Here is a 27,885-nt window from a genome sequence, read left to right on the forward strand (position 1 = left end):
AAAATAAATGGAAGAAACTACAAAAATATATTGACTATAATGCTACAACATTAAAAAAAAACCTAAATACTAGGAGAGTGTAAAAATGAATACATCCATCTAGCCATTTGTAGAAATAGTAATTCTTGGCTAAAAGAGAAAATAAAGATAAAAATTATAACTGATTTGACTTTCAGAAGAAAATAAAAAGGAAAAGGTAAAAAAACCCTGAAGTATGATTAAATAAGCTTCAAAAAGCAATTAATAAAAACTAGCTTCAAGATATTAGTAAATATTAACAAAAATTAACAAAATATAAGTTAAAAACACATTGAAAAGATTAAAAGAATAGATTTTAATAAAAAATAGAAAAATTGGCAAGAATATTTAGGAAGAGACATAGCGACAGGCACAGAGATTAAGTAATTATATAATTTAGTTCTAGCAATGAGCATTCCCCAAGATTTGTGTGTTTTGTCTAGATAGAGCAGCATACTTCAATTGTAGGTTTACATCTGCCAGTGGGTGTTAACAAGCATTTCCTTTGCATTTGTGTTATTTGGTAATTTTCTTCTATGTCTAGTTTAAATTTTTTTAAGTTTATTTTTTTTTTTTTTCAGTAATCTCTACACCCAACATGGGGACGAAATCATGATGCAGAGATGAATATTCTCATGCTCCACCAACTGAGCCAGCCAGGTGCCCCATGCCTAGTTTAAATTATATTAAGTATAATAGTATGTTAGGTAACGTTTTTGTTTGTTTTGTTTTGTTTTGTTTTTTGGTGTTTAAGTGTGTGTGAAGTATTTTTTGCTGTGAGATATAGACCATAAACATCTAAACGTTTTGTTGTTAAGCTCCACACCCAACACAGGACTTGAACTCATGACCCTGAGATCAAGAGTCGCATGCTCCACCAACTGAGCCAGCCAGGCAACCCCAAACCTGTTTGGTTTTTTTTAAAAACCTTTATTTTTAAGTAATCTCTACACCCAGTGTGGGGTTTGAACTCACAACCCTGAGATCAAGAATCACATGCTCCACCGACTGAGCCAGCCAGGTACCCCAAAACCATAAACATCTAGAAACAATGCACTTTAAATGAGAAGTAAAGTGCTTCACTTTCACTTGGGTTTGAATATTTTCCACCAAAAAAATAAAAAAAAAAAATAGATCAGTGAGAAGAGTGGCATTATCTTGTATTTTTGAAAATCTCTTGGGGCGCCTGGGTGGCGCAGTCGGTTAAGCGTCCGACTTCAGCCAGGTCACGATCTCGCGGTCCGGGAGTTCGAGCCCCGCGTCGGGCTCTGGGCTGATGGCTCAGAGCCTGGAGCCTGTTTCCGATTCTGTGTCTCCCTCTCTCTCTGCCCCTCCCCCGTTCATGCTCTGTCTCTCTCTGTCCCAAAAATAAATAAACGTTGAAAAAAAAATTAAAAAAAAAAAAAAAAGAAAATCTCTTTAATCTTAATATAGCTAGTATTTTATATGTGCTCTTGCATTTAATTTGCTGAGATAAATAATATGACCTCACATGTACAAATTTAAAAAATGGAGATGTATCTTAATGACCTTTTCAGATATTTGTTAATATTATTCTTTGACTATACCAAAGTATACCAAAAGTCAACAAGTGATAATTTTTTAAAGGTTACTGTAATGTGGAATCTGGCCTTTATCTCTCTCTTTTTTTTTTTAAAGATTGGTATTAATTTTAATTTTTGGTTTTGGTTTTTCTTTTCTTTTTTAAAGTAAACTCTATCCCTAAAGGTGGGGCTCGAACTCACAACTCCAAGATCAAGAGCTGCATGCTCTACTGACGGAGCCAGCCAGGTACCTTTATCTTTTAAACTGAAATCCATTTGCCTATATTATACTTTAATATCACCATGGATGATTTTGTAGCATCACACACTAATCATTTGGAAAATACTTGTTCAATAGTTAGGCAGATCTTCCAAATGTTTACGTATTTCATTATATGGTATTACAAAATCACATTCATTAATATCATCAGCAATCTTGTCACAAAAGACTAAGTAGTGGAAAGCTGTCAAGTTCATGGCGACAGTTGTTTTTCAATATTCTAACTTTTGGTTTGAAAGTCAAATTCACAAAAATTACTACCAGTTTTCTTCATAAAAGCATATAATACATTTCTAGTCTAAATACATCGGTAAATAAGAATATCTTCAGTATGGATTCAACCTGGAAACCAGAGACAGCCCCTGGAAGCAAGCAAAAATGGATACTTCCTCCCAAAACCTAGAGCTAGGACAGTCATGGTCTTCCTCACTTGTAAGCCCTTTTGCATAATAAAACCTTCTACCCACGTACTACCTCTGTCTCCATGAATTCATCATTTCCCAAACTTCCCTGAAGCTGACTGCTGCTGGGTCCTGCTCTGGGAAAGCAAGATTAAATCAGCAATGGTCTCTGTCACGTCCCTTGTTCTCAGAAAGTCGGACAGATTTTAAGGGGCAAGCTCTATTATTGCTGTTATCTCTAACATCCAGGCTACTGTGTAAGGAGGGTTTAAATATTCTCAGGAAATGACATTAGAATAGTCTCCATTCCTTTATTTCAATCTACTTCTAAGTGCTCCCTCCATCAAGTTACCTGATCTTCCACAACCCACCATCCCCACTAGGGGAAGCCAGAGCTCCTGAAAATGAGCCAGTAGTTCTCCTTCAGGCGGACTGGAGAGGTTGACTCTTCCCATTGGGCTCGTGAACATTCCTGTCACACGTAAGTAGCTGTCTCCACTTTGGTGTCTGGTAATGGCTGACTTCTTACTAAAACCACTAGGTGTGACTTCTGGCATCTTGTGAAATAGGACTCTTGACTGAAGATTTCACTACACTCGCTGTACACCCAAGGTGTCTATCCTGAGTGTGTCCTCTGATGTCTGATGAGGTTTGATTTCCGACTAAAGCCTCGCCCACACTTCCTACAAATGTAAGGCTTCTCTCCTGAATGTATCCTCTGATGTCTAACGAGGTGTGACTGCCGGCTAAAGCCTTGCCCACACTCCCTGCACACGTGAGGCTTTCCCCCGGAGTGTGCCTTCTGGTGTGTGACGAGAGTTAACTTATCACAGAAGCCCTGCCCACACTCTTTGCACACAAAGGGCATATGACCCGAGTGTGCCCTCCTGTGCCTAAAGAGGTTTGGCTTCTGGCTAAACCTTCTACCACACTCCCTGCACACAAAAGGCTTTTCCCCTGAATGTGTCCTCTGGTGTGAGATGAGGGTTGACTTATCGTTGAAGCCTCGTCCACACTCCCTGCACGAAAATGGCTTTTCCCCTGAGTGTGTCCTCTGGTGTGTGATAAGGGTTGACTTCCGGGTAAAGCCTCGCCCACATTCTCTGCACACAAATGGCTTCTCCCCCGTGTGTGACCTCTGGTGTTTGTTGAGGTTTGACTTCAGGCTAAAGCACTGCCCACACTCCAGGCATACATAAGGTTTAACCCCGGAGTGAGTCCTCTGGTGTGTCTTGAGGTTTGATTTCCAACTAAAACGGCGCCCACATTCCGCGCACGCGTAAGGCTTCTCTCCTGTGTGTGTTCTTAAGTGTCTACTGAGATGTGACTTCTGGGTAAAGCACTGCTCACACTCCCTGCACACATAAGGCTTCTCTCCCGAATGTGTCCTCTTATGTCTGATGAGATGTGAATGCTGGCGAAAGCCACGCCCACATTCCTTGCAAATATAAGGCTTCTCCCCAGAGTGTGCCCTCTGGTGTGTGATAAGGTTTGACTTCAGGCTAAAACTCTGCCCACATTCCTTGCACATATAAGGCTTGACCCCTGAATGTGTCCTTTGATGTGTGAAGAGGTTTGACTTCCAAGTAAAGCCTCGTCCACACTCCTCGCACACATAAGGTTTCTCCCCTGAATGTGTCCTGTGGTGTGTGATGAGGTTTGACTTCCAGGTGAAGCCTCGTCCACACTCCTCGCACACATAAGGCTTCTCCCCTGAGTGTGTCCTCTGGTGTGTGATGAGGTTTGACCTCCAGGTAAAGCCTCGTCCACACTCCTTGCACACATAAGGTTTTTCCCCAGAGTGTTTCTTCTGGTTTTTGATGAGGATTGACATGTTGCTAAAGCCCTGTCCCCACTCAGTGTACATGTAAGGTGTCTCCCCTGTATGCATCTTCTGGAGGCTGAGCAGGTTTGACTCCCTCAAAAAGCCTCGCCCAAACTCCCCACATTTGACTGCCCCAAATCTTGAGACTTCTACACCACGCGATCCTTTGTCTGATTCCTCAAGGTCTGTCCTCTGGCCTAGGCTGGGCCCTAAATCCAGCACCGTGTTGTCTTCCCTGGACCTGACTGGCTGTTCTTGCAGTGGGCTGGACAACACCTCCCAAGTGCCTCTTCTGCTTACTCTCCTGAACAAGGGCTTGGAGTCTTCTGTCTCTTGAATTTCTGCTTTGTCATTCAAGCAGGCTTGATCAAAGAGTTGTTTCTGCTGCTGTTTCTGATCTTCTGGATAGGGTTTCCCCAGACGGAGATGATTTCCTGCACAGTAACTTGAGAAGAGCTGAGGAAGATGCCTGAGCCACACATGTTGGCTGAGGCCTCGCTGACTAGAGAATGCCAGCGGACAGGGGGGATAAGGTTGAATTTCTAGCTTTGATCCTGGTGAAAAAAGAATATATTTAGTCAGAGTAGCCAGAGATAGGGTTGCCTGGGCCATTTTACTCTGCCTGTTGGTCATTCATAATATGTTTATATCACAGCATGTCTCCCACTCAGACATCCTTGCATCCATAAAAAATGGCTATTTTTCATTTGAATTTAAACATTACATTTTTAAGTACAGGAGTTAGCAAACTTGTCTAGTAAGCCAGATTCAGCCTGCAACCTGTTTTGGTATGACCCACCAGCTAAAAATGGATTTTACCTTTCTAGGGGAAGGAAGGAAGGAAGGAAGGAAGGAAGGAAGGAAGGGGAAAGAAAAAGAGAGGGAGAGAGTGAGGGAGGCAGGGAGAGAGAGGGAGGGAGAAAGGAAGAAAAAGAAGGAAGGAAAGAAGGAAAGAAAGAAAGAGGAAGGAAGGATAAAAGAAAAAGAAAGAAAGAAAGAAAGAAAGAAAGAAAGAAAGAAAGAAAAAGAAAGAAAAGAAAAAAGAAAGAAAGAAGAGAGAAGGAAGGGGAGGGGCAAGGGAGGGGAAGGGGAGGAGAGGAGAGAAGAGAGGAGGAGAGGGAAGGGGAAAGGAAAGGAAAGAAAGAAAAGCAAGCCAACCAACCAACCAATGGGGCACATAACTTGGAAAGCTTAAAATATTTACTAATGTAGCCCCTTACAGAAAAAGTTTTTGACCCTTGTTCTATGGCAATGTGGAAAACTCATACTAAAAACTTATTTTCACAATACCTGACAGACTACAAAGTTTAATTCCAGAAATCAATCAAAAACCTACAATAACTTGAGAAGTGTTTATTCACAAAAAATACTGAACTCCAGATAAGAAAAGTGGGAATCTGCAGCACTGTTGCCTGGAGCTGCTCTCACCCTTCCAATCCCCCAGCTTGGTTGGTGTGGTCGTTATACTAGGACAGGCCATAGAAGGATCAGTGCTGCTGCTGCCAGAGGGGCAGTCACTTGATTTGAGCGGGAGGTGAAAAACCAATGCCCAGTGGAACTGTCCATAAATGTGATCTAGGTGGTAAATGAACACGGAAGGCCACCAGGGACTGCTGTCTGAGGTTCAGTCTTGGTTGGGAACAACAACAAAAAAGACTGGTAGACCATCCAGAAATGTAGCAAGAGAAACCTGAAAGTGAGAGAGCCAGGGAAGGGCTTGATAAACTCTCCACACAATCCTGGCTGACTGAAAGGCTGTTTGCAAAAGCAGGGAAGATTGATGTGACTGATGCACATAACCCTCCTGATACAGAGGCTACAACCAAGTAAAGAGGAAAACATCAGAGGGGTCAGTGGAAAGTAAAAGGCCAGAAAAGGCTTGAAAGCTATCTGAACTTTGAGCTCCCCACCCCACACACTCATCCAGTGGCAGAGGCAGGAAGCCTTACTGGCTCAAAGTCTTTGAACACAACCTATTGCTAATGTCACAGTTCACTAAGCTCTGCAGACACAAGGTTGAAAACAGGAAGCCAGGATTAAAAATAAACACAAGAATAAAATAACAAATCACACAGAAACATCATCTTCACAGAAAAAGCATATTCCTTGTATTAAGGTTAGAAATGTTTCTAAACCAAAAACAGCAACAACATCTAGGCAGGAAACATGAGATACCAGAAGGGATACAATGCAGTATCTAAAATATCCAGTTTTCAAAGAAACAGGAAAGAGTGACCTATGTGGAGGAAAAAATGTAGCCAACAGAAACTCTGCTGGGTGGCCCAGATGTTGATGTATGAGGGAAAAAGAGCATTCAAGGCTGGTATTATGAATATAATTAAAGAACTAAAAGAAACAGTGTGTAAAAACTTAAAGGAAAGTATGACCACTTAAGAAATAGAAAATCTCAATAAAGAATAAAAACTATTAAAAAGGAGTAAAAGGAAATTCTGGAATTAAAAAGTCAAATAACTGAAATTACAAAATTACTAGAGAGATCCAACAGCATATTTGAGTTGGTAACAGAAACAATGAAGTTGAAGATAAATCTATAGAAATTACCTAAACTGAAGAACAGGTGAAAGAAAGATCGAAGAAAAGCAAAGAGCCCCAGAAACCTGTGGGACACCATCCAATAAACCAATCTACGCACAACGAGGACACATGAAGGAGACAAGAGAGAGAAAGAACAGGAAAAAAATGTCCAAAGAAATAGTAACTAAAAAGTCTGAAATTTGATGAAAAACATTAATCTGCAAATCCAAGAAGCTCAACAAACCCCAAGAAAAACATAAAGTCCTAGAGAGACACATCATAGCCAGATGGTTGACTATCAGAAAAAAAAGACAAAGAGAAAATCTTAAAACCAGTAAAAGGAAAATGATTCAACATGCACAGGAAGAAACAGTATGATTAGTGCTAACTTTTCATCAGAAGTAATGGAGACCAAAAAGCAGTGGAGTGATTTATTCAAAGTGCTGAAATAAAGGTTAAAAAGTTAACAAGGAAGGGGACACCTGTGTGGCTCAGTTGGTTAAGCTTCCAATTTCTGCTCAGGCCATGATCTCATGGTTCATAAGTTCGAGCCTGCATTGGGCTCTGAGCTAACAGTATAGGGGCCTGCTTGGGATTCTTTCTCTCCCTCTCTCTCTGCCCCTACCCCACGTGCATGTATGTGCACACTGTCTATCAAAATAAATTAAAAAAAAAAAAGAAAGAAAGAAAAGCTAGCCAGGGAGAATTCTATTCTTACAAAAGTATCCCTCAAAAATGAAATTGATAGGGGTGCCTGGGTGGCTCAGTGGGTTCAGTGTCCGACTTCAGCTTAGGTCATGACTTCACGGTTCATGAGTTCAACTCCTGCATCGGACTCTGTGCTGACAGCTGGGAGCCTGGAGCCTGCTTCGGATTCTGTGTCTCCCTCTCTCTCTGCCCCTCCCCCACTCATGTGCATGCTCGCTCTCTCTCTCTCTTAAAAATAAAATTTAAATTTAAAAAAAAGAAGAAAAAAATTGATACAAAGATATTCACAGATTAAAAAGTACTCAGAAAGTATCTATTGCTGGCAAATGTGCCTTACAAGAAATACTAAGTAAGTCCTCCAGGCTGAAAAGAAATGACACCAGACACTAACTCAAATCCACAGGAACAAATGAGGACCATCAACACTGGTAAATATGTAAGTGAATATAAAAGACTATGTCTGTATATTTTTCTCTTTTCTTCTCTTAACTTCTCTAAAGTGCCTAAGATTATCATAAAAGGCCTATAACACCATATTGTGGGCTTTATAAAATATCTATTTTACTGAAACTATTAACTAGATTGTGATAAATTAGATGCATATTTTAATTCCTAGAGCTGCACTAAGAAAATAACTGCCAAAACTCCATATTTGTGCCAAAAGGAAGGGAGAGGAATAAAAAAAACCATGAGACATGTAAAAAAAAAAAATAGCTAAATGGCAGACTTAATGCAATCAATAATTGTATTAAATATGAACAAACCGAACACTCCAAACAAAAGGCAAAAAAGTTCTTAGTTACACCACCAAAAGCACAATCCATTTAAAAACTGGACATCACTAAAGTGTAAAACTTATGCTTGAAAAGACACCATTGGGGTGCCTGGGTGGCTCCGTCAGTTGAGCAACCGACTTCGGCTCAGGTCATGATCTCATGGTTTGTGAGTTCGAGCCCCATGTCGGGCTCTGTGCTGACAGCTCAGAGCCTGGAGCTTGCTTCGGATTCTGTGTCTCCCTCTCTCTCTCTGCCCCTCCCCCACTCATGCTCTGTCTCTGTCTCAGAAATAAATAAACATTAAAAAAAATTTTTTTTTAAAGAAAGAAAAGACACCATTAAAGAGAGTGAAAAGCCAAGCCACAGACTTGTCTTCTGAAACTTCATTTTACAGAGTGGAAAGTATGTGAAAATCGTATATCTGATATAGGACTGTGTCTAAAATATATGAACAACTCTTACAAGTGAAAAAGAAGACAAAACAATCCAATTGAAAAATGGGCAAAAGAACTGAATAGCTATTTCATTAAAGAAGATATGTAATGGTTCTAAGCACATGAAAAGATCAACATCATCAATACTAGGGAAATGCAAATTAAAACCACAGTGAAATACCACTACACATCCACCAGAATGTTTATAATCACAATTAGAGACAATTCCAAGTGCTGACAAGGATGCAGAGAAAGTGAAACTCTAACATCCCGCTAACAGAAAATGTAAAAATAGAAAACGGAAATGTAACATAGAAATGCTAATAGAAATGTACAGCCACTTTGGAAAACAATTTGCAGCTTCTTAAAAAGTTAAATGTGAACAAAGCATACAATCCAGAAATTTTATAGCTACTTATCTACCCCAAAATGAAAATGTATGCCCACATCGAGACTGGTACATGATTGTTCTTAGCAGCACTATTCACAATAGTCAGAAGTAGACACCACCCATATATCCATCAATCTGTGAATGGGTAAACAAAATTGCTCTATTCACACAATGGAATATTATATGGAAATAAAAAGGAATGGATTACTGATACATGCCACAACCCGGATGAACTCAAAAACATTATGCCAGATACAAAAAGCTATATATTTTATGATACCATTTATAGAAAAAGTCCAGAAACAGCAAATCTAGAGAGACAGCATATCAGTGGTTCCCTAGGAGGAACCACTGGAAGAATAGATGCAAATGGGCAGAAAGGAACTTTTTGGAACAATGGACTATTCTAAAGTTAAATGGAAGAAATGATCATACAACAATAAACGTTTACCAAAAATAATGCAACTTACAGTAAGTAGATTTTATGGTATATAAATTACATCTCAATGAAGTTTAAAAAAAACAGGAACTGTAAGACTGTGTATTTCTAAAATGTCAGTATCCAAAAGACAGGAAAGGTTACTGAAATGATCTGTATTAAGGGAGATTAAATAGACATGACATGTCAATGTGCTACCTAAACCTGGATTGGATGTTCTGGAGAGTAAAAAAAGATATTACTGCTTCTACTGACAAAATTATAATATGAGAAGTAGATAGTAGATAACATTACTGTATCAAAGTTAAATTTATTGACGTTGATAACTACCATGGTTATATGACAACATTGCCCTCCTTAAAAAAATCTTTTAACAAAATGCACATATGAACCTACATGCACACATATATATACATAAATATATCCACATACATCTGGAGAGGGGAGAAGGCGATGGGAGAACAAGTACATAAGATGGCACACAAGCAAATGTAAAATATTAATAGGTAATTTTATGATGCTATTTTATAACATATATGCCATATATATTTACACATATGTGTGTGTAGAGGATATAAGGTATTCTTTGTACTAATTTTATTTTTTAATTTTTATTTAATTTTGAGAGAGAGAGAGAGTGGCAGAGAGAGAGGGAAACAAAGAATCCTAAGCAGGCTCTGCACTATCAGCAAGCCTGATGTGGGGCTCGATCTCACAAGCTGTGAGACCATGACTTGAGCCGAAATCAAGAGTTGGATACTTAGCCAACTGAGTCACGCAGGTGCCCCTGTACTAATTTTATTTTTGCAAATTTTCTGTAATTTTGAAGTAATTTCCAAATCTCAAGTCCAAAATATATATATATTGAATTGGTCACAAGAATCCCCTACAGAAAACAATGATGAAACTGGATAAATACAAGAAATAATTACTTAAAGTCACTGGAAAACACTCAAAAGCAACCAGAAACTGGTTGGAGGAGAGAGTTTACACTAAAAAAGCAATGGAAAGGGAAGGGTAAGAATTTCATTTGTGAGTTTCTTGCTAAAGAGCACTCCTGACACACACAACCACAGCAGTGGAGAAATAGTGATGAAACACCAAAGCCTTATGGGCTCAAGGTACCAGAGGTAAGGATTCAGAGGTGGAACAGAAGCTGCAAATATGTGTTAGGGATACAAGGACATCTATAGTCTTAAATCCTTATACTAGACAAGAAGGAAGGCTGAAACGTAATAATGTTAAGCATCTATCTCAAAAACAGAAAAAGAATAATAAAATAAGCCCAAAGTAAGAAGAGAAAGGAAATATTAAACAGAAGTTCAGACATAAAACATACAATAGACATGATCAACAAAGACAAAAAAAAACAACAACAAAAGGCAAAATAAACAGGTAAAACAGTTGTCTACGTATGAAACTCCAAAGAATATACAACAGGACAAATTATTGAATTAATTAAACCACTCAACAAGGCCACTGGGTATATGATCATTATGATGAAATGAATTTTAGTTACATATTTTAACAAATAAATTATACAAATTTAGTTTGTAAAAATATAACTCTCCAAAAAAATAAGCCTATGTAGGGGCGCCTGGGTGGCTCAGTCGGTTGAGCGTCCGACTTCGGCTCAGGTCACGATCTCACAGTTCGTGAGTTCGAGCCCCGCGTCAGGCTCTGGGATGATGGCTCAGAGCCTGGAGCCTGCTTCCAATTCTGTGTCTCCCTCTCTCTCTGCCCCTCCCCCATTCATGCTCTGTCTCTCTCTGTCTCAAAAATAAATAAACATTAAAAAAAAAAGTCTTTAAAAAAAAAAAATAAGCCTATGTATAAATTTAAAGACGTACATTTACAGAAAGTTATAAAACCTACCAAAAGGTAGCAATAAAGATGTATTAATAAATAAGTGAAGGAATACACCACACTAAGAGAAAGACTTAATATTGTAAAAGAGGTCAATTTTCTCCAAATTAATATATTAATACATGTATATTAATTAATATATAAATTCAATGCAACTACAACAAAAATCCTGACAGGATACTTTATGAAATCTGACAAGTTGATTGTAAAAGTTCAATGGGTAAAGCTACAAAGACACGTGAAGAATAAGATGGGAGGACTTAACCTACCAAACACTAAGACTTACTGTAAAGCTGTAGGAAATGAGGGGCACCTGGGTGGCTGAGTTGGTTGAACATTTGACTCTTGATTTTGGCTCAGGTCATGATCTCATGTCGGACTCCAGGCTGACAGTGACAGTACAGAGCCTGCTTGTGATTCTTTCTCTCCCTCTCTCTCTCTGCCCCTCCCCTGCACACTCTCTAAGTAAATAAATAAATAAACTTAAAAAAAAGAGTACCTGTAAAAACTGACAAAATCTGAATCTGATTAAAGTCTGCAGTTTATTTAATAGTACTGTACCAATGTCAACTTCTTGGGTTTTGAAATCGGAGAAAGCGGAGAGAAGAGTAGATGGGAACTTTCTGCATTATTTTTAGATTGAGACTTCTATTATTTCAAAATTAAACAGCTTTTTGAAAAGCATGTAGGCAGCCCACAGACTGGAAGAAGATGGACATAATACATTTAACCAAGGATTCATTTCCAGGATTTATTTAAATACTTCTGCCAATGGACAAGAAAAGAGAAAAGCAGGCAAAAGATTTGAACAGGCAATTCACAGAATTCAATGCTAATCAACCTATGAACGTTTGAAAAGATGCTCAAACTCCGTGCTAAGCAAATTAAAACTAGTGTGAGAGGCCATTTCATACCCAAAGGATGGTCAAAAACTAAAACCTTTTGTGATGGCAACCCTGCAGACTAATGAAACAATTGTTGAGGGCCAGCTGGCATTGCCTAGGCCAGATGGACAAGTGCATGCTCTCTGACTCAGCTACTCTACTCCTGGGCACATATCTTAAAGACACAAATGCTTCTATGCCCAAGGACACCTGTATGATAATGTTTATAGTTGCATTCTTTAATAGCCAAAATTGGTAAAACCACAGATGTCCAACAAAAGAAAATGGATAAATGAATTTTGTATTTTAATTATGCATAGACTACAATAAACACGATATAGTAGTGCAAATGAATGAACCAGAACAACCTATATCAACATGGATGAATCTTATAAACTCAGTGTCAGTCAAGAGAGCAAACTACAGAAGGATATACATATTATGATGACGTTAATGTAAAGTTTAAAAATATGCCAAACAACTATAGATAGTTGAGGGATTCATATTTATGAAGCAAAACAAAAAGCCATGCATAAAATTATAAATCCCTAATTTTGAAAAAACACTACTCTTTGGGCAGAGGTGTGGGAAGGTATAGGGTAGAATCTGGGAAAGGGAAATAGGAACTTCAATTGTTTAAGTAATGTTTTATTTTTTAAGCTTGGATGTTGGCTCATGGGAACTTAATCTTCATTACTGAGTAATGCATTTTTTAAACTATGGGAATTGGACATGTAGAGATAATCGATTATGTTTTGCCTAAGAGAAACTGGAAAGTATCTGAAGAGTAGCAGACTTCATATCCATGGGGCAGGTACAGTTTTTAAGATCACGATGAGAGAAAGAAGCCCACGCATGAGGAAAGACTAAACATGATGAAGAAGGCAAGCCAAGTAAGAGGAAGGGAGGCTTCCTGGTAGAGGAAAGAGACAAGGAAACCAAGAAAGTCCCTCCCTCAACTGAAAATGATATTCTGGAAGGGAACTCATGCCAGGCAGACTTACCAACGACCTAGGAGACCCGAGAAGAGCTTCTTTCCTGTACCTGAGAGATGCGTCCTCCTTCCCTATCTGTCAAGCTGCAGATGGTCCCATCTTCCCTGTGTCATACTTACCTGGACAGAGGACCAGCGGACATCGTTTCTCCTCAATCCAGGGCTCTTCTCCTTGCTCCAGCTGAGAAATGAGTTTTGGTTTGGAAAATGGAATTTCTGTTCATAGGGGGAAAAAAACAAACAAGGAGATTTTTGGTTATGGGTTCAAGGGGCCATTCCAGAACTCAGAGCCAAAATGGGGAGGGAAACCCAAAGGGTGGTACAAAGGACCTATAACAGTGAACTCTCAGGGTGCCTGGGTGGCTCAGTTGTTTGAGCATCGAACTTCGGCTCAGGTCACGATCTCACGGTTCGTGAGTTCAAGCCCCACATTGGGCTTTGCACTGACAGCCTGGTTGGGATTCTCTGTCTCCCTCTCTCTCTGCCCCTCCCCTGCTCCCCCTCTCTCAAAAATAAGCAAACATTAAAAAAACCCATTAAAAAAATAGTGAACTCTCTACAGAAGAAGAGTTGAGTAAGTAAAGGTGACTCTAATCAGAAAATCAGCATATTAATACTTGGTGAATGAAAATCTCCTAGGTTTCAAACAAGGTAAAGTAAAAAGAGAGGAGAGCCCCCAGACTTGAGAAAGAGGACTGGAAACACAGTATTATATGCAACATGAGTAAATCCGCCTGTTTCTAATTCTAATAAATCCAGATTTACCCTGAGGGAAAATGTAAATTATTGTTTTTAAGCCCAACCCTAGGCCAGTTGCTTCATGGTAGGCTTTCCTCATGGTGTGTAGAAAATACTCTGTGGGACAGATTTTAAGTGCTAAGGGAAGCCATCCTTACCTAGTGAGACCAGGTGGTTGTAGGTCTCCAGCATCACTTCCCTGTGCAGGGTCCTCTGGGCAGGGCTCAGCAAACTCCATTCCTCTCGGGTGAAGTCCACAGCCACATCCCTGAATGCCACGAATGCCTTTAACACAAAACACACTGCTGCTCATCCAGGAGTTCGCCTTGCTCACAACTCAGGATGAGGAATGAAAAGGCTTCCCTGTGGGAGGCAGACATTTCTAAACCCTACTTTGTAAATGAAGGGTAACAGGATATGCCACTACGCCATTTTGACCTAAGTATTATTTTTTATTAATGTTTATTTTTGAGAGAGAGGGAGACAGAATGTGAGCAGAGGGGCAGAGAGAGAAGGAGACAGAATCCGAAGCAGGCTCCAGACTCCAAGCTGTCAGCACAGAACCGGATGCATGGCTCAAACCCACTGTGAGATCGTGACTTGAGCCGAAGTCGGGTGCTCAACCAACTGAGCCACCCAGGAGCCCCTGAAATAAGTATTATTTTGAGCTGAAGGAAACTGAGCAGAAGCAGACACAAGAAAAGTTCTCTGCACTCCTCCTATCTGCCTAAAAGAAGAACATAAATTTGTGAGGGTATTCCCCTCCCTCCCTTCAACCAGGAAGAATAGAAGTTAGTCACTGGAAACAATTTATCAGCCAGGAGATGGCACCGGAGGAATTTATACAACAAACCCTACTAACTAGCCCCTACCTTCCATCAGTTCTCCCATGTATTTACCTCCCCACAACTTGCCACCTTGGAAACTCAAAATCCTTTTCCTTTGTCTTGTCACATCTCTAAAAAGTTACTGTTCTTTTGTTAAGATGCTATATGAGCCCAAGTTCTAACCACCCCTTTGAGTTACTCAACACTGAAATTCCCATGGTAGGTATGAGGTACATATTAGTAAACTTCTGTTTTTCTCTTGTTAATCTGTCTTTTTGTCAGTGTAATTTACAAGGCCCTGGCCAATGAACTCAAAACAGGTAGAGGAAAACTGATTTTTTTTTTCTTCCCCTATATATGACCTTAGTGCCAAGGGTTAAAAGACCATTATTCTGGGGACACCTGGGTGGCTCAGCTAAGCTTCTGACTCTAGATTTTGGCTCAGGTCATGATCTCACGGTTTGTGAATTCGAGCTCCACATCAGGCTCTGCACTAACAGTGTGGAGCCTGCTTGGGATTCTCTCTCTCTCCCTCTTTCTCTGTTCCTCGCCTGCTTGTGCTCTCTCTCTCTCTCAAAATAAATAAATAAAAGACCATTATTCTCCTATCTTTATCCAGCTGGCACCATTTGTGCACCTATTACTGCCAACATCTTAGACTAGCTGCTATGGGGAATAAAAGTAAAACACAAGTCCCTTCACATTGAGAGCTTTATTTTTTTTTTTTTAATTTTTTTTTCAACGTTTTTATTTATTTTTGGGACAGAGAGAGACAGAGCATGAACGGGGGAGGGGCAGAGAGAGAGGGAGACACAGAATCGGAAACAGGCTCCAGGCTCCGAGCCATCAGCCCAGAGCCTGACGCGGGGCTCGAACTCACGGACCGCGAGATCGTGACCTGGCTGAAGTCAGACGCTCAACCAACTGCGCCACCCAGGCGCCCCACATTGAGAGCTTTAAATCTAGGTAGAAAGAAGAGGAAGCCATCACAGGCACAAACTTAAACAATAAAAAATAATCATCTTACTGAGTTTGAAGGATATTAGAGACTACTTGATCTAAGCATTTATGTTCTACCTGCTTGAAGCAGCTGAGCGTCTTGAGGGGGTGAATACCAACCAACAGGGGTATTGGTTGGGTATTTGTAGCAGGACCCATCCCTCCCTCTCCCTCACACTGCCACTGCCCTGATGTGGCCTGAAGAGTGCAAGTGGGTGGTTGGGAAGACTGTGGACTCAGATCACACTGTCCCCAACTAGATTTGGAACTCACCTGTCCCCAACTAGAGTACTCTTCAGCCAATTAGTTAACCTATCAGCACTTCCGTTTCTTCTGTGAACCAAGAAAAACAGCATTTATCTTACTGGATTATGCTGAGGATCAGAGAAGTTGGTAAATGTAAGGATTCAAGACAAATGTCTGCTGCACACAGTGAGTGCTCAGAGAGGAATTCCCTGGCCATTCTATGAAAATTCTTCCTTCTCATTCAGGTTCTTATTCCCCTCTCCTGCTTTAATGTATCCCCTTCACTCTAGATAACGCACATGTTACTCATATTTATTTTCTGACTCTGTGCTAGACTCTAAGTTCCATATGCATTGTTCACAGGGCTATTGCCCTGGTGCCCAGAACAGAGCCTGCAAACACTAAGCAGTCAAATATTTTTAGATGACTGAATGTGCATTTATTATTATTATTCCCTGAACAAAGTTTCAAATGGCCTTCTACTACCTAGAACGCTGTACTTTGGAAAGTGGGAATATATAATGGCCCTTGGCATGAAAGTACTGGTGAGGTGTCTTGGCTTGGAGGTGTGCAGAAACCAAGCTCCAAGGAGCCTAGGTATCCAGTTCTGAGATTCTTCCTACCCCATCAGTTTTTCTGTCTTTTAAAAAATGGCAAGGGATGCCTGAGTGGCTCAGTGAGTTAAGCATCCAACTTTGGCTCGGGGCATGAGTCTCCCATCAGACTCTCTGTTGTCAGCTCAAGCTGGCTTTGGATCCTTTGTCTCCCTTTCTCTCTGCCCCACCCCCATCAGCGTTCATGCTCTCTCTCTAAAATAAATATTTATTTATTATTATTATTTAAAAAATTTTTAAATGTTTATTCATTTTTGAGAGAGAGAAACCAAGCACAAGCAGAGGAGGGGCATAGAGAAAGGGAGACATAGAATCTGAAGCAGGCTCCAGGCTCAGAGCTGTCAGCACAGAGCCCGACGTGGGGCTTGAGCCCATAGACCACAAGATCCTGACCCGAGCTGAAGTCAGATGCTTTATCGACTGAGCCACCCAGGTGCCCCTAAAATAAATATTTAAAAGAGGGCAAAACCTGCAGTCCACAGATAGGGTTAGTTTGAGCCATACAAAGCATTAAAAGTTTTATTTAGATTACTTATATAATGGATGATTTCACATGAAAATATCAACTTATGAGTCCTGTTAAAAAAAAATTCATAAATCTGACTACTCTGGGCTTTGCACTGCTGCAGGGCCACAGTTGGCTGAACGTGACTCACACTGGGGGTCCATTACCCTAGGCATGTTATTGGCAGGTTGCTGCAACTCCTACCTTATCTGTTTCATTTAGCTACCTGCCTGTTCCCTTTGGTGATTTGACTTTGCATCCTTTCTCAGAACATCATCACTCCTTGAGGGATGATACTGTGTCTCTCCCCTCTCAGGGGACCCTTCCCCAAATTTCCTGTCCCCTATCAGTGCAACTGTTCTATACTGGTTGTAGAATGGCTTTAAGACAGGACCCCACTTTGTCCCCCACCTACAGTAATCCCAGAACCAGCCCTCCACCAAACTAATGATTATAAATAAAACACAGACAGGATGAATGAGAGCTATGGTTCTTACCCCTCATCCTTAGCTCTTCCTTCCTTCATTCCCTCCCTCCCTTCTTCCTTTCTTCCCTCCTTCCTCCCTTTCTCTCCTTCCCTCCATTCCTTCCTTCCTTCCTTCCTTCCTTCCTTCCTTCCTTCCTTCCTTCCTTCCTTCAGAGTGTGAGTAAGGGGAGAGTGGCAGAGGGAAAGAGAGAGAGAATCTTAAGCAGGCTCCATGCTCAGCATGGAGCCCAATGTGGGACTTGATCCCAAGACCCTGGGACCATGAACTGAGCCCAAATCAAGAGTCAGACACTCAACCGATTGACTCACCCAGTTCCATAGGGGTGCCTAAGTAAGGGCACCTGGGTAGCTCAGTCAGTTAAGTGTCTGACTCTTGGTTTTGGCTCAGGTCTCATGATCTCAAGGTTCATGAGTTTGAATCTCACTGTCAGGCTCTGTGCTGGTGTTATGGAGCCTGCTTAGGATCATCTCTCTCAGCTCCTCCCCTGCTCTCTCTCTCTTTCAAATGGATAAATAAACTTAAAAATGAATGAATGAATGAATGAATGAATGAATAAAGGATCTTAAGTACAGCCATGGCTTAAAATCACTGGGGCAGAGGAATCTCAGGATAGAGAGATGAGACCAGGTTTTATGAGAGGAAGGTATGATCTTGGTCTTAAAGGGCACACAGTATTTTGAAGGGTCAAAGAGAAAGAACAGAGGTGGGCACTCCAGAAAAGACATATAGGATGGGAGGAAATAAAGAATGAAAAGTGACTAGCTATGGGGCTCCTGGGTGGCTCAGTCAGTTAAGCATCTGACTTCGGATGAGGTCATGATCTCGCAGTTCACGAGTTCGAGCCCCACATTGGGCTCTGTGCTGACAGCTCAGAGCCTGGAGACTGCTTCGGATCCTGTGTTTCTGTCTCTCTCTCTGCCCCTCACCTGCTCACGCTCTGTCTCTGTCTCTCTCTCAAAAATAAATTTAAAACAAAAATTAAAGAAAAAAAAAGAAAAGTGGCTAGCTGGAAAAGACAGTAGGTAGTTTGTAACAGACTACAGAGGGTTTGAAAGGCCAAAGGAATATAAAATCCTATCCTGTACTGTGCATTTAAGGTAGTATTTGAGTAATACCCTTGAACTGATGGTAGAGGAGTGTACATGTGGATAGACAGGTGGTAACGTACATTTAGCAAAATACTATTGAATCTAGAGGTGCCTAGGTGGCTCAGTCAGTTAAGCATCCAACTTCGGCTCAGGTCACGATCTCATGGTTCATGAGTTCGAGCCCCATGTCAGGCTCTGTGCTGAAAGCTCAGAACCTGGATCCTGCTTGGGATTCTGTGTCTCCCTCTCTCTCTGCCCTTCCCCCATTCATGCTCTGTCTTTCTGTGTCTCTCAAAAATGAAACGTTAAAAAAAAATACTATTGAATGTAGGTGGTGGGTGTGTGAGTCAATGTTAAAGTCTTTGTATTTTTTCTGTAGATTTGAAACTTTTCATAATTAAATATTGGAAAGAAAAAGACTACTCACTCCTTCAGATACCTGCCTAGTCCTTCTGGTGATTCGATTTTACAACCCCTTCTTAGAATGAACACACACACACACACACACACACACACACGCACATACACACACAAATGCTTTGAAATCTCCGATAAAGTAGCTACACTGGAGACCAACTCACATTTTTTTCAACAAGTTTAACACAACTGGTATTCCTGCAACCCTGGAAAAATTCGTGGTTTCTCTGTCGGAGAACCATACACATAGGGAGTGTGCTAACTCTAAATGGATGACACTCCATGACCTATTCCAAACCTCTCTCACTGGCTAGCAACTCAGCTGGCAGCGTGGGGCACTAAAGCCAAATCAAGGGGAGGCCAGACTGGTGTAAAAGCAATCTGTCCCTTTGTCAGCTGGAAAATGGATCTGAGGCTGATGCTACCTGACAAGACACAAGTAGCCTGCTGCTGGATCCTAGCAGACTTCATTTTTCAGATGGAGTGACGGGGAGTCCATCCTTTTCGTGATGCTCACAAAGGTGGGCACAGATGACCCAACTGAGGCAGTAGAGATAAGTGCACTGGCTTTAAGTGTGGTCCCTGAACCCACAGCACCAGCACCCCTGAGGAACTTGTTAGAAATACAAATTCCTAGGCCCCATCAGAACCACTGAATCAAAAATTCTAGGGTGTGGGGCCCAGCAATCTGCTTTCACAAGCCTTTTCAGTGACTCTGATTCATAGAAAAGTTTGAGAAATAGTAGCTACAAGCACACTTTGGAGACAACCATGTTTAAATGACAGCCCTCCTTCTCCCATGACTTTGTACCAGTAACATGACATTTCTGTGTCTCAATTTTCTAAAAATGGGTATTTAAATAATATTACTTTTAGGGTTGTCGTGAAGTTTAAAGTTGCTATTAATAAACATCCTATGACTGTGAGGGGAACCAGCCTGGATGAGGCTGACACTGTGAGCAGAGTTGATGAGAGGAATGAAAGACTCCTAGTCCTTGATAAGCTTATGAAGCGAGAGAACCAACCCCTCCAAGTGTACCCTGGCTCTGAACTTTCTTTTTATTTTTTATTTTGAGAGAGAGAGAGAGAGAGAGAGAGAGAGAGAGTGTGTGCAAGTGCATGAGCAGAGAGAGACAGAGGAGCAGAGAGAGACAGGGTGAGAGAGACAATCTTAAGCAGGCTCCACGCTCAGTGCAGAGCCCGATGGGGCTGGATTGCACGACCCTGGGATCATGACCTGAGCCAAAATCAAGTGTCAGAGGTTCAAACAATTGAGCCACCCAGGCGCCCCTGGACTTTCTTTTTTTTTTTCCTAATGTTTATTTATTTTTGAGGGAGAGAAAGAGAGAGGCAGACAGAGCACGAGTGGGAGAGGGCAGAGAGAGAGGGAGGGAGACACAGAATCTGAAGCAGGCTCCAGGCTCTGAGCTGTCAGCACAGAGCCTGACACAGGGCTTGAACTCACAGACTGTGAGATCATGACCTGAGCCAAATTCGGACACTTAACTGACTGAGCCACCCAGGTGCCCCTACCCCTGGGTTTTATTTTAGGTGGGCTCAGTTATTGTTTAGAATAGTTAAGTAGGGTTTCCTGTTGCCTAGAGCCAAAAAGGTATAACATCCTATCTTGTATGGATGGCCCCCTACTCACTCATGCCTCTCTTTTTCTACCCTTTATACATTTTCAGCCTGAACTAGTTCTAGGCTTGGCCATGTGACATGCTTTAGCCAATGAGACATTAGCAAACATGATGTAAGTAGAGGTTTGAAAAGCATTTGGGTTCAGGGTTAGCTTTGTTTCTCTCTCTGCAGTAAACCTTGAGGCTACCATGTAAATAAACTGAGCTTGCCTGCTAATGAGACCACAGAGAGAACCAAGAACTCAGGTACCTCAGCTTGTCAACCACCAGACATGGAAGGCCATTCAGCTCTAGCTGAGCAGCCGGCTGACCACAGCCACATGAGTAAGGCCAGGTAAATTAACAGAAGAGCCACTCATCTGTGCCAAGCCTAATGGCTGACCCACAGAATTGTGAGCTAACAAATGATTTTTGTTTTAAGCCCCATAGAAATGAAGAAATGAAGAACCAATAGATAGAAATAAACTACCATAACAAATACCGAAAACACATGGCATTAGCTTTGGGAACAGGAACAACAGAGGCTATTAGTAGGGCCACCTGGGTGGCTCAGTTGGTTAAGCATCCGACTTCAGCTCAGGTCATGATCTCATGGTTCCTGAGTTTGAGAGCCCCGTGTCAGGATCTGTGCTGACAGCTCGGAGCCTGGAGCCCACTTCGGAATCTGTGACTCCCTCTCTCTCTGCCCCTCCCCCGCTCATCCTCTGTCTCTCTCTTTCAAAAAATAAATAAACATTAAAAAAATTGTTTTTAAAGCTTCTGCACAGCAAAGGAAACAATCAGCAAAACTAAAAGGCAACTGACAGAATGGGAGAAGATATTTGCAAATGACATATCAGATAAAGGGTTAGTATCCAAAATCTATAAAGAACTTATCAAACTCAACACCCAAAAAACAAATAATCCAGTGAAGAAATGGGCAAAAGACATGAATAGACACTTCTCCAAAGAAGACATCCAGATGGCCAACCGACACATGAAAAAATGCTCAACATCACTCATCATCTGGGAAATACAAATCAAAACCACAGATACCACCTCACACCTGTCAGAATGGCTAACATTAACAACTCAGGCAACAACAGATGTTGGCGAGGATGCGAAGAAAGAGGATCTTTTTGCACTGATGGTGGGAATGCAAACTGGTGCAGCCACTCTGAAAAACAGTATGGAGGCTCCTCAAAAAACTAAAAATAGAACTACCCTACGACCCAGCAGTTGCACTACTAGGCATTTATCCAAGGGATACAGGTATGCTGTTTCGAAGGGGCACATGTGCCCCAATGTTTATAGCAGCACTGTCAACAGTAGCCAAAGTATGGAGAGAGCCCAAATGTCCATCAATGGATGAATGTATAAAGAAGATGTGGTATATATACACACAATGGAGTATTACTTGGCAATCAAAAGGAATGAAACCTTGCCATTTGCAACTATGTGGATGGAACTAGAGGGTATTATGCTAAGTGAAATTAGTCAGAGAAAGACAAATATCATATGACTTCACTCATATGAGGACTTTAAGACACAGAACAGATGAACATAAGGGAAGGGAAGCAAAAATAATATAAAAACAGGGAGGGGGACAAAACATAAGACTCTTAAATATGGAGAACAAACAGGGTTACTGGAGGGGTTGTGGGAGGGGGGATGGGCTAAATGGGTAAGGGGCATTAAGGAATCTACTCCTGAAATCATTGTTGCAGTATATACTAACTAATTTGGATGTAAATTAAAAAAATAAAATTAAAAAAAAATTTTTAATATAAAAAAAAACAGGCTATTAGCAAAAGTTGGAAAAGTAGTAAACAAACTGTTAGTGCAGACTAGAAACGTAGCGAGGAAACCACTATGGCGGCTTGAGAAAGGGAATGCATTCTACATGCTGGCAAAGATGTCACCTGTGCTAGTTTGGAAAATAGAAAAAAACACTTCATGATTTTCAGATCTGGCTAAAGAGATCTCTGGGAACCCCGTTATAGGCTTCCGTTGGATGTTCCTAGCTACATACGATAACCTATAGAAAGAGAAGAGCTAAAGAAGCAACTAAGCAGTTTATAAGTATAACATAGAGAAAATACAGACCCGTGGGGAAAAAACAAACCGAGCACCCTAATCAACTAGCCTGGTAACGGTCATGCATGGATGGTCTCCAGTCCCAAACTGCCCCCCGCCTGCAGCAACATGAGCAAGCCCAGGTGAAACCTGCAAAACACCCATCTGTACCCAGTTCAAAATGCTGACCTAGAAAATTGTGTGCGAATAAATTATTTTGTCTTAAGTCCATAAGCTTTGGGGTGGTCTGTTACGCAGCAAAGGCTCACTGATAACCTGATAAAGGAATGTCATGTTAGATGAAAAATACTTTACAACTAATATCATCCTTGACTTGCTGTGATGCTAACGCTGTCAGAAACTCCTTAGATTTGGCAAGGAATAGATTCAGTCCTCCTGTTTTTCTCTCACTCTGGAGCATGAAGTCATTACTTGGAAAAGAGGACAGATTCATCTGAATGACCTGAACAGTTATTTTTTTCCCTTTCTTCAGCCAAGTGCCTAAAAAATGAATTAATCTAAGTTAAAAGTATATATGATGGCTCCACTGTGCTGACAATAAACACACTTACAGAACTAATAATCAGAACATGTCAGAAAAGGACCACACATTTGAAATGAAGAGTGTCCTGAATATCTAAGACACTGTCATGAGCCACTGAAGGAGGGTTTCTGAACAGAAAACTGATGTTACCGTAATGTTTGGGGAAAATGAGAATCATAGAAACACACAGTGGGTAGCAAAGGACTATATCAACACGCGGAAACAAATTGGGACACGACTCTGAACATTCACATGAGAAAAAAGATCTGCACTAGCAGGTCTACCCTGGGGATGTAAAACTACACAGTATAACAATAAAAACAAAAACAAGAAAACTGCACAACATGAAGCAGACCTCGTGATGGAAGAAGGGGGCCTCAAAAATGGAAGAAATAATCCACAGTATCAAATGTTTTAGAACAGGCAAAGTTCCAAAGCTCCAACTGGTGTGAGTCCCCACTGCTTCAAAACAGTCATTTCCATTTACCTTATCATATTCTTGTTATGAGAGTAAATACAAATCTATAAAAAGAACTGCATGCACAAGATTGATCATAGAAGCAAAATTTACAATAATTAAAATAACTGCGAACAAGTTAAATGTTCCCCCAAAGTGGACGGAACCCTCTTATACTGTTGGTGGGAAAGCAAGCTGGTGCAGCCATTGTGGAAGACAATATGGAGGTTCCTCAAAAAGTTAAAATAGGAACTACCATGCCATCCAGTAATCACACTACTGGGTATTTACCCAAAACAAAACAAAACAAAATAAAACAAAACAAAAACATGAACTCAAAGGAATACAAACACTCCTATGTTTATAGCAGCATTATTTACAAGAGCCAAATAATGGAAGCAGCCCAAGTATCCATCATAGATGAATGGATAAAGAAAATGTGGTATAAATATATAATGGAATATTATTCAGCCATAAAAAGAATGAAATCACACCATTTGCAACAACATGGATGGAACTAGGGCGTATAATGCTAAGCAAAATAAGTCAGAGAAAGACAAATACCGTATGATTCACTCATATGTGGAATTTAAGAAACAAAACAAACAAGCAAAGGAGAGAGAGAGAGAGAGAGAGAGAAACTGAGAAACACAATCTTAACTACTGAGAACAGACTGATAATTACCAGAGGGGAGGTGGGTGGCAGGATGGGTAAACTAGGTGATGGAGATTAAGGACTGCACTGGTGGTGAGCACTGGGTGATGTATGGAATTGTTAAACCTCTATATTGTACACCCGAAACTAAGGTAACACTGTATGTTAACTATACTACAATTAAAAAATAATAATAAAAACGTTCCCCCAACTTGGTTAATAGTGGATGGGTTCATCCACTCATTGCACTATTATATAAATCACATCCAGTGGGATAAGTGTTGGTAACCCTAACCCTCCACCTATGAAAAATTCGTCTGGATAGATACACTGTACTAGCTTTAATATAGTGATTTTATCATTAAGGTCTATCAAAATGTGTATGTGCGAGCGTGCGTGCGTGCGTGTGTGTGTGTGTAAAATTAAACAAAAACCCCAATGGTAACAGAATCCCAAAACAAAATGGAAGACTCATTAGTGTGCAGGCTGTGCCCCTCCACATTACTGAATGTTGTCCACCAAGTACTCTGCACACAGCAGACATTCAGCAAATTTGTTCAATGAAATCAACGAAAAAATGCTGAAGCTTAGCAATACCCTGTGTCTGCCAGCCCATCTCATTTGTTACAAATTCTCATTTGTTCTCTCAGGCAAAGGTCCCTGGCAGTGACACCCAATATCCTGCTGCATATTTGTTTAAATTGGTTTGCATAATTCAGATGTCATGCATATCGGAGTACCTGCATGGTCTACCCAAACCCCCTGAAACATATAGTTAATTATGCGCCCCAAATAACATAACAATACAAACAACAGAAACTCCTTTGTTACTTAGTTCCTTCAAATAAATTTATTTAAATTTGTGGTTCCTCTATGCACCAAACATTTATGTGTCAGGTACTCCTCTAGGCACAGAAGTTTCATCTTAAACAACTTATCCATTCAAATGCTTGTACCCTTTGATCAATTTTTCCTAATACTTTTTTTTTTTTAAGTATTAGGGGCAGGAAAAATCAGCCCACACAAATATCTAGCTTTTCCCAGAAATCATAACGCTTTCCTATTAACATTACGAGTGGTGAAGAAAATACACACAAAAGACTCAATGTTACATTAGGTAATGTCCTCAGATTTATTATGCATTCTTGGTACTAACACTTTCAAATGAATGAAATATTTTACAAATGAGAAACAAAGAACTCTCATAGTTGTTCTGATCACATCCAGGAAATTGTAAATCACTACCACAGAAGCTCAGGATTAAATCAACGTCTCATTTTCTGTTTAAATTTTCCTGATTTGTTTTTATATGGATAGTCAAAGCAGATCTGAAATAACCAAGTAATGTGTGTCAAAAATCACAGTAAACCAGCCTGGCAACTGTGTTGGTGCTCGATAAATGTTAATCACATTCAATTAAGGGAAGGTCATCATAGCTACCATTGACAGGGGTTAGAAAGTTTCCCCTTAAATCCCTATACATCCATGCCTTTGATTTCTGTATGTCAAATTCCTTCTCAACATCCTTCAAAACCTAGTTTACTCAAAGACAAAATCTACACGCCTCAGTCTGGCACTCAACCTAGACACCCAGACTCAGAGGTGAAAAATGAAAATCCTTCAGGGGCAAGATAGGTAATAAATGAGAGAGGCAGGCAAAATGATAGCTGGTCAATAGTTTCAACCTCAGTTTGGAAGATATTGTGAAAAGTGCAGCAAATAAACTCGGCAGGACCTGTCCAAATGATGAAGACACTGTTCAGTGTGAATTACCTGACACCAGAGTTAAGTGCAGTTTATTTTCAGAGAAGCAGGCAATCCAGAATTTTTGGTGAAATCTCCAAATGCTGAAAAGGCTCTCAATGTAAAATTCAGGTCAGACCATCAAACTCCTCTCTGTTCCATGCGTCTGTATCTTCACCAGCACATAAAAATCAACCTGAAAGCATTCCATTAACCACTACAACCTTGCCACACTGTGGCGAGGGCAGTGTGCCCTGCCTCAGACTAACCATGCTTCCTGCTCTCCTCCCTGCTCTGCCAACTCTCCAACTTGCCAAACCCTCAGGGGCAGTTCTGACAGCCCTTCTTCTGGAAGCCCTCCCTAACCACCTCAGGTCACAAGCATCTCTGCTGTCCCTACCCTTCATCCTTATCACTGGACAATTAAGCTTGGATGTTCCTGTATTTTTATTTAAACTGTTCTACCTGTGCTGTTCAAACTGACCATTTCGAGGATGGCCGAGGTATGGAAGAAACAGAAAGGAATGGTGAAGGGGGGATTCTATGTAAGATGAGCCACCACGCCTCCACGAACAGGAGCGAACTTGGCCCAATACCAACAAGGCAGTCTGCAGTGCAAGAAAAAGGAACAGAGCCATTCTGTTGGCAGTCAGCATGGAATCTGATGAAAATTCTCACCTCTTTTTTGGCTTTCAGGAGCCCCGTGGCCATTTTCCTGGTCTCCTGAATGCTCTCTCTGGAGAAGGGCAAAGTCTCAGAAGACAGATCTGGGGATGTGAAGAGAAATGCCCCTATGGAGAAACCCCTCCCCAAGAGTCGGGTGGGGGGGGTCGGCTCCGGAGCCCCACAACTGCGGGTTGAGAGTGTCCAGAAATCACCAGCACAACCCAATTCCCATCCAGAGCCCTGGGAAAAGGGTCCAGGGTGACCGAGCACCCTCACGTTCAGCCCCAAGCTCTGGCCAGGGAGTGGAGCCCATGGCCCCCTGCAGAGGCGTGGGGGGTCCGTCTCTAACCTTATGGGCTGGAATGAAAATATAAAGGCCTGGAGGTGCCTACAGAAGAACGCCCGAGTACAGAGGCAGCCTGTTCCCCCACGAGTAAAACAGGGACAAGCAGAGGGATGCGCTGACTGGACGAGGCAATGGTTATAGGGCACTCACGGAACGCGGGGTGCACGTTGCCGATCCTGAGGCTGAGACTCGGGAACGAAGTGCAGAAGTACGGGAAAATCCCGAATGAAGTGCCGACGCCACTTCCAAACAGCGAGTGGCGGATCCCACGGACCGGAAATGCTCCTGCTACGTCAACTCAAAAACAGGGGGAGCGGAAGGGAGGGCGGAAGTGGCCGCAGGGGCTTCTGGACTATGTAGTCTTTGAGACAGAGAGGTGGTGGGTGAGTAGGCTTGCTAACTGCAAGGTGACTTTGACTTCTGCACCTCTCATACAACCAAGTTTAGGAGCCCACTGTTAAGATGCCCAGACCGCAAGGTGCACATATTTCTCCTCCGAAGGGCAGTGAGATCTTGCGGACCACGAGAGAGTCGCAGAAGTGCCCGAGGATTTTAGGATATGTGATCCTGGCTTCCCGCCGGTGCTACGGAGGCGGGTGGCCAGGCTGTGCACTGACGGTCAGCGGCGCGGACGAACTGGGGTAACTCATGCCAAGGCGCCGCCCCGTGTGCCCTTCCCGTAGCAGAAACCAGGGTCCAGATTGGCGCGAGTGGGCGCCGGTCACGGCAGAGCACTTGAGGGATGAAGCGGTGGAGTGATGC

At 41.5% G+C, this 27,885-nt stretch overlaps 1 protein-coding gene across 1 annotated transcript; it reads right to left on the reverse strand.

The window, feature by feature from the left end:
• Nucleotides 1-1,340: 1,340 nt before the first annotated feature.
• On the reverse strand, nucleotides 1,341-27,595 carry ZNF875 (zinc finger protein 875). Its single transcript, XM_047836784.1, has 5 exons — nucleotides 27,274-27,595; nucleotides 26,790-26,878; nucleotides 13,992-14,118; nucleotides 13,216-13,311; nucleotides 1,341-4,622 (listed from the first exon to the last, which is right to left on the reverse strand). The coding sequence occupies exons 2-5, from the start codon at nucleotides 26,820-26,822 to the stop codon at nucleotides 2,860-2,862; spliced, it is 2,019 nt and encodes a 672-aa protein (XP_047692740.1). The 5' UTR covers nucleotides 26,823-26,878; nucleotides 27,274-27,595; the 3' UTR covers nucleotides 1,341-2,859.
• Between the last annotated feature and the right edge of the window lie 290 nt (nucleotides 27,596-27,885).

The sequence above is a fragment of the Prionailurus viverrinus genome, chromosome E2 (assembly GCF_022837055.1).
Source record: "Prionailurus viverrinus isolate Anna chromosome E2, UM_Priviv_1.0, whole genome shotgun sequence".
NCBI lineage: Eukaryota > Metazoa > Chordata > Mammalia > Carnivora > Felidae > Prionailurus > Prionailurus viverrinus.

Bases quoted from the DNA above. Each gene is read 5' to 3' on its own strand.
- ZNF875 (XM_047836784.1), bottom strand. From the start codon at position 26,822: ATGGCCACGGGGCTCCTGAAAGCCAAAAAAGAG. The intron at 14,119-26,789 runs GTGAGAATTTTC...TTTGTGTTAAAG, and splicing joins TCCTGAAAGCCAAAAAAGAG to GCATTCGTGGCATTCAGGGA. The intron at 13,312-13,991 runs GTAAGGATGGCT...CCCTATGAACAG, and splicing joins CAACCACCTGGTCTCACTAG to AAATTCCATTTTCCAAACCA.